The sequence below is a fragment of the Pogoniulus pusillus genome, chromosome Z (genome assembly GCF_015220805.1).
Source record: "Pogoniulus pusillus isolate bPogPus1 chromosome Z, bPogPus1.pri, whole genome shotgun sequence".
NCBI classification, from domain to species: Eukaryota; Metazoa; Chordata; class Aves; order Piciformes; family Lybiidae; genus Pogoniulus; species Pogoniulus pusillus.
The window spans coordinates 14,418,039-14,432,052 of record NC_087309.1 but is presented as its reverse complement, the minus strand read 5'-3'; the positions used below and the strand labels follow the sequence as shown (position 1 = coordinate 14,432,052).

At 47.2% G+C, this 14,014-nt stretch overlaps 1 protein-coding gene across 2 annotated transcripts in view; it reads left to right on the top strand.

Moving 5' to 3' along the window:
• Positions 1 to 14,014, top strand: part of DNAI1 (dynein axonemal intermediate chain 1) — a 248,859-nt gene that overhangs the window by 149,660 nt on the left and 85,185 nt on the right. For both annotated transcript variants that reach the window (XM_064140660.1, XM_064140659.1), the window contains exon 14: positions 6,297 to 6,386. In XM_064140660.1, the coding sequence (XP_063996730.1) occupies positions 6,297 to 6,386 (90 nt within the window). The remainder of the gene's footprint in view (positions 1 to 6,296; positions 6,387 to 14,014) is intronic.

Here is a 14,014-nt window from a genome sequence, read left to right as displayed (position 1 = left end):
CGCAGCCTCCGTGCCATGCAGACTGATCAAACGTTATTCCTTTTGTTGAAACAACATCAGAAACACAGGAATTTTCAATCTAGGTAGGATAAATGCTCTAATCTCCTGCTGGGCAGAAGCCATTGCCAGCTTCTGTAGACTTAAAATGTAGTATTCACTTGCTAAGAATGAATGAAGTGTTGCCATGCTAACGTGCTGTTCATAACAGAGTGCATGCAGGTTCTCATCTTCATTTTTCTGTGAACAAACAGTGGTTGGAGTAGCCTCAGCTTCTTAAAAGACAAGTTTTAAGAAACAAAACATTAAAAGTAGTAGACTCTACTAACAGAAGTGACTTTCACGCGCTCATTTTGGGCCACAGAAATAGTCAGATTAAAGACCACTCTGGAAAAAAAGCAGCATATCCTTGGTTTTATTACAGATCCCATCATGATTAGGCACAGGAAATGACTTAACTGCTCTCTTTACTTGTTTTCTTACTACTGTTTATATACAATTTACATTCTCACATGGTTCTTTACTCATATTTTATCACAGTGGAACTTTTCTTTAATTTGTCTTATGCATCCAAAATCCTGAACTGATTACCACATGCTTCAGGAAAGAATTAACTCTTGTCACTACACACAAAGTTGCCTGGTTTTCTCATCAAGGGCTCCACCCCACACAGCAGTGATGCTGTAAGGACAGGAGATTGTGCCATTTTTGCAGACCTCTAGGAGCAGAGACAAGGCCAGTTCTGAGCACATGCCCCATTTGATTGCACTATCATGAAGTCTAATTACTCTAAGTGGTGTTCATGATATTCAAAGTTCAGGAGAAAAAAGATCAGAAACACTATTAAGGTGTCAGAGATGTTGAAGGAAAACTGAAAGTATTAAGTGCCACTTTCTGTTTTCTGAAATTCAAGTTAATATCACTGGGATGCTGACAGGCATCTGCAGGCAAATCCTGATGCTTTTGAGGGACTGTGTTCAAGCTGTCTACAATAGATACCTAACTCATGTTCTGTTAACTGCTTTGAATCTTGGATCAAAAGTACCACAAGCAAATCAGCCTGCGTGTTTTTGGGGGGCTGATCACTCTCATTTCTCTACCAGTTTGTGTAATGGATGAATGTGGGGCAGGCTGTGGATGTAGTCTACCTGGACTTCTCCAAAGCCTTTGACACTGTCTGCCACGAGAAGCTCCTGGCCAAGCTGGCAGCTCATGGTTTGGACAGATTCACTCTGTGCTGGGTCAGGAAGTGGCTGGATGGCAGAGCTCAGAGAGTAGTGGTGAATGGTGCCACATCCAGTTGGCAGCTGGCACTAGTGATGTTCCCCAAGGATCAGTGCTGGGCCCAGTCCTGTTCAATATCTTTATTGATGATCTGGACGAGGGGATTGAGTCCTGCATCAGTAAGTTTGCAGATGACACCAAGCTAGGAGCAGGTGTGGATCTGTTGGAAGGTAGGAGAGACCTGCAGAGGGACCTGGCCAGGCTGGATGGGTGGGCAGAGGCCAATGGGATGAGATTGAACAAGGCCAAGTGCAGGGTTCTGCACTTTGGCCACAACAACCCCAAGCAGCACTACAGGCTGGGGACTGAGTGTCTGGAAAGCAGCTAGGAGGAAAGGGACCTGGGGGTACTGATAGATAGTAGCTGAAGATGAGGCAGCAGTGTGCCCAGGTGGCCAAGAAAGCAAATGGCATCCTGGCCTGCATCAGGAACAGTGTGGCCAGTAGGACAAGGGAGGTTATTCTTCCCCTGTGCTCAGCACTGGTCAGGCCACACCTTGAGTGCTGTGTGTAGTTCTGGGTCCCTCAATTCAAGAGAGATGTTGAGATGCTGGAACATGTCCAGAGAAGGGCAATGAAGCTTGTGAGAGGCCTGGAACACAAACCCTATGAGGAGAGTCTGAGGGAGCTGGGGTTGTTTAGCCTGGAGAAGAGGAGGCTCAAGGGTGAGCCTCATTGCTGTCTACACCTACCTGAAGGGAGGCTGTAGCCAGGTGGGGGTTGGTCTCTTCTCCCAGGCAACCAGCAACAGAGCAAGGGGACACAGTCTCAAGTTGTTCTGGGGGAGGTCTAGGCTGGATGTTAGGAGGAAGTTTTTGCCAGAGAGAGTGATTGGCATTGGAATGGGCTGCCCAGGGAGGTGGTGGAGGCACCGTCCCTGGAGGTGTTGAAGAAAAGCCTGGATGAGGCACTTAGTGCCATGGTCTAGTTGACTGGCTAGGGCTGGGTGCTAGGTTGGACTGCATGATCTTGGAGGTCTCTTCCAACCTGGTTGATTCTATGATTCTATGATTCTAAGAAAAGTAATTGTGACAGCTGATTACTGATAGAAGAAATCCTGAATAGGGCAGGAGAGGGTGTTTGGAGGGTTATTGGAGTGGGGGAAAAGTCTTTTATTTGGGGCTTGTGAAAAAAAATCATGAGCTCCTGAGAGTGCCTATGATGTCAATAACCTCTGGATGAGACTTCTGAAACACATGTTTGCATAGATATGAGGCCTCAGAAGCTGTGTCTGTACAGAGTGATCTGGGTATACTCTTGCCACTTAGCCTTCACCCACGCATTTTCCATTGATGTGGTGGGCTGTCACTTAGCTCTTGCTTGAGTGCAAAATACCTACTCTACTTGGCAACAGCAGAGCTGGGAACTCAGTTTGCAACTGCCCCTATACAGCTCAAGCCAAGCTCACTAATGAGTGCCTGGATGTATGTTCTGATAGGGGGCAAGCTGTGACTCTTGACGTAGAGAGTGTATGGACTGTCTCTGATCCTAGTGTGTGCATTGTGTGAGCAACCTGGATGGCTGTCTGCTTCAGGACAGCTGACACCTGTGCTGACTGTAGCAACAGGTATGTGTTGCTGGCATTTGTCTTACATGTGCAGCTTGGGACATTGTTGGGTTCAGGCTGCAGGTTTTAGATACTGGAGAGCTCATGGCTCATGGGCCCCATCCTCTTTAACATCTTCATAGATGATCTGGATGAGGACATGGAGTCAGTCATCAGCAAGTTTGCTGATGACACCAAGCTGGGGGCAGATGTGGCTGGGTTGGAAGGCAGAAGGGCTCTGCAGCGAGACTTTGACCACCTGGACAGATGGGCAGAGTCCAATGGGATGGAGTTCAATAGCTCCAAGTGCAGGGTGCTGCACTTTGGCTACAACAACCCCATGCAGAGATACAGGCTGGGGTGGGAGTGGCTGGAGAGCAGCCAGACAGAGAGGGATCTGGGGGTGCTGATTGATACCCGCCTGAACATGAGCCAGCAGTGTGCCCAGGTGGCCAAGAGAGCCAGTGGCATCCTGGCCTGCATCAGGAATGGTGTGGTCAGCAGGAGCAGGGAGGTCATTCTGCCCCTGTACTCTGCACTGGTTAGACCACACCTTGAGTCCTGTGTTCAGTTCTGAGCCCCCCAGTTTAGGAGAGACATTGAGATGCTTGAGCGTGTCCAGAGAAGGGCAACGAGGCTGGTGAGAGGCCTTGAGCACAGCTCTACGAGGAGAGGTTGAGGGAGCTGGGATTGGTTAGCCTGGAGAAGAGAAGGCTCAGGGGTGACCTTATTGCTGTCTACAACTACCTGAAGGGTGGTTGTGGCAGGGGGAGGTTGCTCTCTTCTCTCAGGTGGCCAGCACCAGAACAAGAGGACACAGCCTCAGGCTGTGCCAGGGGAAATGTAGGCTGGAGGTGAGGAGAAAGTTCTTCACTGAGAGAGTCATTGGACACTGGAATGGGCTGCCCGGGGAGGTGGTGGAGTCGCCGTCCCTGGGGCTGTTCAAGGCAGGATTGGACGTGGCACTTGGTGCCATGGTCTGGCCTTGAGCTCTGTGGTAAAGGGTTGGACTTGATGATCTGTGAGGTCTCTTCCAACCTTGGTGGTACTGTGATACTGTGAGAGCCCCTTCTCTTGCAGCATAGCCCTGTCCCAGTAAAGCCACTCTTACTAACTGCTGCTTAGCTTATGTGGCAAGACCTCTGCACAGTGTTTTTACAGGAGGTGCTGTCTTGAGACATAGCTTCCTCTACCTCAAGCAAAGTCAGTTTGCACTATAAACAGGCTGGGGAATATGACTGATTATCCCAAATATTTGGTAAAGAAGAAGGACATGGATTAGAGAAGAGTTGTGGTGGACATGCAAATGAAAACCTTCTCAGACAATTTCAGAGTCACATTTAAAAAAGCTCTGATTGAAACAAGACCCTTTTAGTTTTGTCCAGTACGAGATAGGTTTCACATGTGTTTGTAACCAGTTCCCCAGAACTCTGCCTTACTCGTTTTGAATGCAAACTCTTCACTACACCAACCCCTTCACCTGAAGCAGCTGCTGTCATTGTCATTGTCATTGTCGGCAGTAGCTCATGATCCCAGGGAGATATTCCTGTAATAGATGTACCCAGCACATTTTGTGTGCAGTGGCCAGCCTTATAGCCCATATGTGCTGTTCAACCTGTTGTCATATGGTTATACATTTTATTCTGGGCATAATGAATGATGCCATTCCTTAAATGCCAGGTAGCAGAGTTGATTCCACTTGGAGATTTACCATTTCTTCTGTATAAGGATGCTCAAAGGTATATGCCACCTGAGAGTCTTCAGAGGCACCTTACAGACAAGAAATTGGCATTTTGGTGTATTCTTATGATTGATTCCTTTTCTATTTTATTTTTCCTTCTTCAGAGTAGCATGTTCCAGGTAGGAGACCCATTCACCAGGGGATTAATTACCCTTTGCTGAGTGTCTTGCTGAATTTTCATGCTCCAGAGATCTTCACAATATAAACAATTTTACAAAACAGAAATAGCACTGATTTTTTTTCCTCCCATGGAATTATCATCTGAATACCCAATCTGTGTAGTTAAAGAATGCTGCTTGTTTTCTGGACCAGGTACCAGATAAATAGCTGGTTATATAGTATTTGGTAAACTCTTGGATAATCGTGCCCATTTATCATGTTTGTGGGTTGATGTTTAGGGAGATGTGTCTGCTGCACTCCCTTGAACAGGAACAGATAGACCTTTGAAAACCTCAGCAGAACGTGCTGAAGTGTTTGTCCCCACTCTGGACTGACAGATGTGCACAGGAGTGTATGCTGACAGGCCCAGTGACAAGTCATCCTTTTCCCTTCAGTCTGATTGAATTCCCAGATCTGAAAATCGAGTGTTCTTAATGCTTCTGGTCTAACTGAAATGTCTTTTCTAAACTGTAAGCCATTTATCTGAGTTCTAATCTCTCCTGCTGAGCTGTCACAGTCAAAAGGCAAATCTCCTTACCCGGCAGACAGATGCTCTGAAGGTGTAGGGAGGATTTCATCTTTAATGGAGACATTTTTGACTCCCTGAAACAGAAGTGCCCCAAGAACCTGCAACACATGTTGCCAGCAAAGCTTGCCTTCATCCCACGTAGGGACAGAAAGCTGATTGAAGTGGTCTGTCTGAAGGGTAGCCGTATGGCACTGCACCTGGGGTAGTTGGCCAAATGGGAAGAAATTAGTTTGTGCAGGATTGGTGTGTGTCTTGGGAACCTTTCTGTGGCATTGCTGGAGGTGTCTCAGAGGTCTCTGAGATGGCATGCCATAGGGCAGAGCACTGCACAGCTCTGACACTGCACAAGGCCCTGAGATGGCAATGCTCCTGTCACTGCTGTGGGAGATGGCTATGGGCAGGTGCAGTCTTCAGATGCTCTGGAGCATCCTTTCAGTAAAGTGAGTGATGGAGTGCCCAAGGCACTTCAGAAACTGCCTGTGGAAGTAGGGGTGTTCATACACTCTATGCACTAGGAAGCCTCTAAGTTACAGTATCACAGTATCACAGTATCATCAGGGTTGGAAGAGACCTCTCAGATCATCAAGTCCAACCCTTTACCACAGAGCTCAAGGCTAGACCATGGCACCAAGTGCCACGTCCAACCTAGCCTTGAACAGCTCCAGGGACGGCGACTCCACCACCTCCCCAGGCAGCCCATTCCAGTGTCCAATGACTCTCTCACTGAAGAACTTTCTCCTCACCTCCAGCCTAAATTTCCCCTGGCGCAGCCTGAGGCTGTGTCCTCTTGTTCTGGTGCTGGCCACCTGAGAGAAGAGAGCAACCTCCTCCTGGCCACAACCACCCTTCAGGTAGTTGTAGACAGCAATAAGGTCTCCCCTGAGCCTCGTCTTCTCCAGGCTAACCAATCCCAGCTCCCTCAGCCTCTCCTCATAGGGCTTGTGCTCAAGTTGTTCTGTCAGAGGACCCCCCCTGAAGATGTAGTACTCTGTCCTGCTGCTGAGTGCCCTGTGCTGACTGGAACTGTCTTATTGGTTTAAGGTGAAGTGGCAGAAGGATGACATGGACAACAATTTGAATTTCTTCTCTGTCTCCTCAGATGGACGGATTGTTTCATGGACTTTAGTTAAGGTAAGCAGCAGATAGCAATTTCTTTTCCCAGATAAACTGTAACTAATTGCCTCCAAAGTTCAATGAGGTATTAGGAGTTTTTAAATTAATTGATTTATTTATAATGAGACAGGTTTGAAAAGAAGTGGCATCAAAAGATTTCAGATGCAATTACAGCTGGCTTCATATTAAGGTCTGAAACTGTTAGAATCATCCTGCTGCTTGCTCAGGACCTAACCTTCATCCTGCCTGCACATGTAGCACCCTATGTTCCTGAATACAAGAGATCATTTTCATACTTCTGCAGCTGCAGAAATTCAAGACTTGTCCTTGCTCTGAAACTTTCCTTGACCTAGCATCATCATCCAGAGACAGATCAGAACAGTCTGCTTTCTTGCCCGCCTCAAAATGCTTCTTTACAGATTCAGTTCAGAATGGGACGTGGATAGTGCAAATTTCTGTCATTATGGGCAGCCAAAGTAGCATACAGTAAGGTCACATTTTCAGAAACTTAGTGTCAGTGTCCCTAAGTGACACTTAGCTTTATCTCTCTGAAATACTTTATTTAAAAAAAATAACTGAATTGCACTGACTATGAGTTTGAAGCAGCTGTCCATTATTCCCCAACAAGCAAGGAATTGGGTTTTTTACATCCTTGGGTGCTCATTTTTTCACTTTGTTATACCAAGCTACTCAAGGCATGTCTCTTCTGAAAACTTCAGGCCTCAGTTTCATGGGTAAGGATTCACAACTCACAGATGTAAATCTTAGTCTCATGCTGATCTCAAGAATGGGAACCTCTCCTAACAAACATGATAGGTGCATGCAGATGACATGGATTAATAAGTTTATTTTTAATGCCTCCAGCTTTATACATGCAGCTTTAAATACAGAAATCTCTCCTGCTGTGCTAGTTTGAAGCAAGCTGGAATGTTTTGGTAAAAGAACTAGATAATGGGCAGTGAAATGAAAAACAATTGTGTCTCTTCTCTCACAGTCACACTGAGAACTCTGGGAAGAAGAAGTAAAACATTCTCCATTTTGTCTTTTATTCTGCCTTTGCCTTCAGACCTAGTCATATCTCATTAACCTTGCTCCCACTAACCTTGCTCCCTAACCTCTTGGCTGCACCTCTCTTCTTCCTGAGAACTGGGGTAAGGTTGAGAGGGCCGGGGAAGGTGTTGGGGTGGTTTGAGAGCCCCTCCTGGGGACTCAGGTTTCTGGGAGGGGAGTTGTGCTTCTGTATTGTTTATCCTTTGTATATTTCTGTATATAACTGTATATACTGTAAATAGCTGCTTGTATATTCGCTGCTGTAAAATAAATAGCTTCATTTATATTCCCAGAGGCTGTCTGAGTTAGCTGGGGCAAATTCAAAAGTGGGGGGAGGGCGGGTAAGAGCCCAAACCATCACACCTGCAAAGGTGTACCAAGTCATTCTCCCAGCAGAGCTCTCAAAAACGCTGCCCTTGCACTCAGCTCTAGTTTTACCCTCCATGCAGAAATGCCCAAAAGATTTGTGCTGAAGAGTGTAATATACACTTAAAACTGAGCACGTCCAGCTGAGGTGAAGAGGAAGGTTCCATAGAATCATAGAATCAACCAGGTTGGAAGAGACCTCCAAGAGCAGCCAGGCCAACCTAACACCCAGCCCTAGCCAGTCAACTAGACCATGGCACTGAGTGCCTCAGCCAGCCTTTTCTTGAACACCTCCAGGGACGGTGCCTCCACCACCTCCCTGGGCAGCCCATTCCAATGCCAATCACTCTCTCTGACAACAACTTCCTCCTAACATCCAGCCTGTACTTTCCCCCGGCACAACTTGAGACTGTGTCTCCTTGTTCTGTTGCTGGTTGCCTGGGAGAAGAGGCCACCCCCCACCTGCCTACAATGAGTAACTCACTTAGGATACAAGAAACACTGGGTTAACTTTCTCCAGAGAAGTGCTAGAACTGGGACAAGCTGACTCTGAGAGGTACTTGGAAGGCAGCACGCCTGATAGGAGAAGGTCCTTTGGAACATTTCTGTGATTCATCTGTGCTTAATTGTGTTCCTACATCATAAGCTGATTTTCCCCCTGTCCCTTGAGCATATAAATATTCCTACTTAAGCATACTTAGTGTGACTTCTAAGACCTACATCCAGTCAGCATGGTGGCAGCTTAGAATCATGGAATCATAGAATTAAACAGATTGGAAGAGACCTCCAAGATCAGCCAGTCCAACCTAGCAGCCAGCCCTATCCAGTCAACTCAACCATGGCACTAAGTGCCTCACCCAGGCTTTGCTTGAACACCTCAGGGGACAGCAACTCCACCACCTCGCTGGGCAGCCCATTCCAATGGGAAATCACTCTCTCTGGCAACAACTTCCTCCTAACATCCAGCCTAGACCTCCCCTGGCACAACTTGAGACTGTCCCCCCTTGTTCTGTTGCTGGTTGCCTGGGAGAAGAGACCAACCCCCACCTGGCTACAACCTCCCTTCAGTTTGTAGACATTGTAGACAGCAATGAGATCAACCTCATCTTCTCCAAGCTAAACTCCCCCAGCTCCCTCAGCCTCTCCCCATAGGGTTTGTGTTCCAGGCCCCTCACCAGTTTCATCACCCTTCTCTGGACACATTCCAGTATCTCAACATCTCTCTTGAATTGAGTAGCCCAGAACTGGACACAGGACTCAAGGTGTGGCCTGACCAGCTCTGAGTACAGGGGCAGAATAACCTCCCTTGTCCTACTGGCCGCATTGGCTTCTTAAGCTTAGGTTTAAAACTGGCCACACCCCTGCTGAAAAACATTGGTTTAAATTTTTTTTGAGGTGATGTTACCTCTGAAATTGTTTTTGTTTGTTTGCATTTTTCCCTGTTTTGGGGGTTTTATTTGTTGGGGGTTTTTTTGTTATGTTTTTGTGCTTTGTTTTGGTTTTGGTGTGTGTGGGGGGGGGTTTGGATCAAAACCAAGAAACAGAATGAAAAGAGTGTTTTGTTACAATCTGTGCTTTATTACCCAGCAAGCAGAAATGGACTATCTGTTTGAATTCCAGTGTTACAAAAGGGCTGTCTCTGGGGTTTATTTGGAATAAAATTTAAGAGACTCTGGAGGTCTTTCTGTTCTGCTAATCCATACTGCAAATAGGGAATAAATGAAAGAGAGTTTCATTAATCTTTTTGACACAACTATCCAGAAGTAAAGCTTCTTCAGGGATTGATAATTGTTCTACACTTCCAACACTAAGAGCAGAAAGTGAATAAATGATTTTTTTTTTATTTCCAGGTGGACATTTGGCAAGCCATACTCAAAAGTTAGATAGAGGAGTTTGCAAACATTAGATAGAGACTGCTGATCTGCTGTAGTGGTTATATCTGTTAGAAATGGATATAATCCCTTTGGACAAACTTCCTGAGACAACATATGAGCTGTGTGTTCTTAGGCTCTCACCTTGGCTTGGTTTTGGGTCATTATGAAGCAGTTAAGCAGCAAGGAAGGATGCATGGCCTCTGCACCTTGGTGACTACTCTTCCACCTTGGATGCCCATTACCTATCAAAAAGGAGAGAAATCAGTCTCACATCAAGCAATTAGTTGGGATGAAGCCTGGCACTGCTTGTCTGGCTGATCCTCAGCAATCCCAGGTTTGATTTGTATCTGCAGTTCATCCTTCTTACATGATCGAGAGCTAAATTTCTAGACAGCTCAGGGCCTCCTTCATCGCTTGAGGCTAATAGCAACTAAAGTGAAACAGGCAGCTGCAAGGTCTAAGTCTCTAATGCTTACAAAGTGCTTTGCAATTATTAGGCAGAAGCAGCATATTATTGTTCAGTATTCCTGGAAGGCCAAACTGTCTACACTCCCTGTACCCAGAGGAATATGTGAATGGCTTTGGCAACAAACGGCCCCAGGAAGAGATGCATTTTCCAGACCGTGGAGCTGGGTACAGAATAAAAGCAGTGCAACAGGGAAGCCTGCACAAGTAAGATCCTTTGTTAAGAGGCGAGGCTACAGAAGCTGTCCACAGAGGCTTTGCCAGGTGAAAGTGTTGCAAGGCATCTTCAGAGAAAGGCTACAGAAATGTGTGTTCTTAGAAAAAGAGTCTTGTGTGGTTTCCCTTTCTACCAGAGCAGAAAGCTGCCTCATTTCTGGCCCTGCTAAGATCACATCTGACTTCTGTTAGATGCACTGAATATACAGAGACGTAGAATTGCTTTGGAGCTAAAAGACCTTTCAGATCATTAAGTCCACCCATTATCTAACTGTGCCAGTTCTGGTGCTAAATCCTGCCTCTTAATGCCACATCTATGCATCTTTTAAACACCTCAAGGACTGGGGCTTCAACCACCTCCATGAAGAACCTGCTCCAGTGTTTGACCCCCTTTTCTGTGAGGAAGCTTCCAATCTAAACCTCCACTGGTGTAACCTGAGGCTGTTTCCCCTTGTCCTATCACTTTTTACTAGGCAGAAGAGACCAAGGTCCACCTTACTACAATCTTCCTTCACATAGTTGTAGAGAGTGATAAAGTCTGCTTTCAGCCTTCTCTTCTCCAGACTAAACAATCCCAGTTCCCCCAGCTATTCCTTGAAAGACTTGTTCTCCAGATCCTTCATTAGCCTCACAGAGTCATTGCCCTTCTCTGAACTCTCTCCAACAATCAATGTAATGAGGGGCCCAAAGTACTCAAAGTGTGTCCTCAACAGTGTTGAATACAGGGGGAGAACCACTGCCTTGCCCCTGCTGTCCACACTAATGCTGATACAAGCCAGGGTGTTGTTGGCCTTCTTGGCCACCTGGGCACACTTCTGTCTCATGCTGAGTGGCACCTTCAGGTTCTTCCTGCTGGGCATTTTTCCAGCCACCTTTCCCCAGGCCTGTAAAGCTGCATGGGATTGTCATGCCGCAGATGCAGGACACAGCACTTGTCCTTGTTGAATCTCCTACAATTGGCCTCAGCCCATCAATCAAGTCTGTCCAGATCCCTCTGTAAAGTCTTCCTATCCTCAAGCATGTCAACAGTTCAACTCAGTTTGATGCCATCTGCAAACTTACTGAGAGTGCACTCACTTGCTTTGTCTAAATCATTGATAAAGATAGTAAAGAGAGCTGGCCCCTGCAGTAAGCACTCTGAAACACCACTTTTGATTTGCCACCATCTAGATTTAACTCCACTCTCCACCACTCTTTGGGTCTGTCTGTTAGCCAGTTTTTTACCCAGTGAAGCATCCACCCATCCAAGCTGTGACTAGGCAGTTTCTCCAGGAGCATACTCTGTGAGACAGTGTCATTTATTTACCAAAGTGCAGATACAGAGCTCATCCACAGCCTTTCCTTTGCCCATTCAGCAGGTAACCTTGTAGAAGATCAGATTTGTCAAGCAGGACCTTACCCTTCATGAACCTATGATGACTGGCCTGGTCAATTGTTTTCACAGTATCACAATATCATCAGGGTTGGAAGAGACCTCATAGATTATCAAGTCTAACTCTTTACCACAGAGCTCAAGGCTAGACCATGGCACCAAGTGCAATGTCCAACCTCGCCTTGAAGTGCCCCAGGGACGGCGACTCCACCACCTCCCTGGGCAGCCCATTCCAGTGTCCAATGACTCTCTCAGTGAAGAACTTTCTCCTCACCTCAAGCCTAAACTTCCCTTGATGTTGCTTGAGGCTGTGTCCTCTCCATGTACATGCTGCATAATGGCAGTTGAGGTGATCCATTCATGACCTTTCTTAGTACTGAGCTCAGACTGACAGGTCTATCGCTTTGACATCCTTGTTCTAACATCTCCAGTTACCCAGGACTGCTGGTAAACGATGGGAAGTACTTGAGCAGTTCTGCCAGCTCACTCAGTACCCTCAGGTGCATGCCACCTGGCTTTTCCTGTTTATTCATTCATTACTCCCTGCAACTGGAGTGGTAGAGGAGACCACTACTTGTACTCCTTATCTCTTAACCAGTTATTCCAAGGCCTTGAAACATCTTTGCATTGCCCTTAGACTTTTTCTCATTGCTTTATCACTGCCTATCTGCAAGATCATCAGTGGACAGTAGTCTGAGTGCCATACTAGGGAAGGAAGCTTTCTCTGTGTGTCACTAACCTGGGCCCCAGGGAGGCAGAAGACTTCCAAAAGACATGGATCTTGTCTGCTTATTAGGCTTTCTGGTCCCTGCAGAAGTGAGTTATCCATGACAGTAACACATCTTTTATTCTCTACTGAGGAGGTTTTGGCGCTGAGGATAGACCTACTAAACCCTCTTCTCCCAGGTAACCAGCAATAGGACAAGGGGACACAGTCTCAAGTTGTGCCAGGGTAGGTATAGGCTGGATATTAGGAAGAAGTTCTTCCCAGAGAGAGTGATTTCCCATTGGAATGGGCTGCCCAGGAAGGTGGTGGAGGCACCATCCCTGGGGGTCTTCAAGCAAAGCCTGGATGAGGCACTTAGTGCCATGGTCTAGTTGACTGGCTAGGGCTGGGTGCTAGGTTGGACTGGCTGATCTTGGAGGTCTCTTCCAACCTGGTTGATTCTATGATTCTATGAAATTCTATGATTCTAAACTGCAGCAACAGCTCCAAGCTGGGTGAACCATCATCTTGATCATCATCTACTTCCCCTTACAGAGCCATGTACCTATTTGGAAGGGCACTGGGGAAAGTGGGGTAGTTGGTGGGGACAAACACCTGTGGTGCCTGTTGCCATTGCCTGCTGTTACCGCATTCACTATAGCTCTGTCTGCCTGTTGGGTTTGTTTCAGCGAGGGCAGGGTGTGGCTCCAGGAGTCTTTCTCTCTTTCACATTCCCTGATGGTTCCCTCAACCTACTTTACCTCCTCCAACAACAAGTGGAGAAGCTCCTCCACCTGGCACACCTCCCAGAGGCATGCTCATTGCTGCCATCTGACACTGGCATAAGGCTGGAACACACCCTGCAGTCTGGCACCAGGGTGGCAGCATATTCCCACCAGAACTTTGTCAATGAAGGTGCATTTGATCTGGCAAATGCAGAGCTCAGGGATGCCATGGCCTTCTGCCACATGAATGCCATCACCCCATGGTCGAGATGACCAAGATTCAGTGCCTTCCTTGCACACCCTTCTGTGTGAACTGGTGCATTACAGTATCACAGTATCACACAGTATCATCAGGGTTGGAAGAGACCTCTCAGATCATCAAGTCCAACCCTTTACCACAGAGCTCAAGGCTAGACCATGGCACCAAGTGCCACGTCCAATCCTGCCTTGAACAGCCCCAGGGACGGTGACTCCACCACCTCCCCGGGCAGCCCATTCCAGTGTCCAATGACTCTCTCAGGGAAGAACTTTCTCCTCACCTCCAGCCTAAATCTCCCCTGGCACAGCCTGAGGCTGTGTCCTCTCGTTCTGGAGCTGGCCACCTGAGAGAAGAGAGCAACCTCCTCCTGGCCACAACCACCCCTCAGGTAGTTGTAGACAGCAATAAGGTCACCCCTGAGCCTCCTCTTCTCCAGGCTAAACAATCCCAGCTCCCTCAGCCTCTCCTCGTAGGGCTGTGCTCAAGGCCTCTCCCCAGCCTCATCGCCCTTCTCTGGACACGCTCAAGCATCTCAATGTCCCTCCTAAACTGGGGGGCCCAGAACTGAACACAGGACTCAAGGTGTGGTCTAACCAGGGCAGAGTACAGGGGC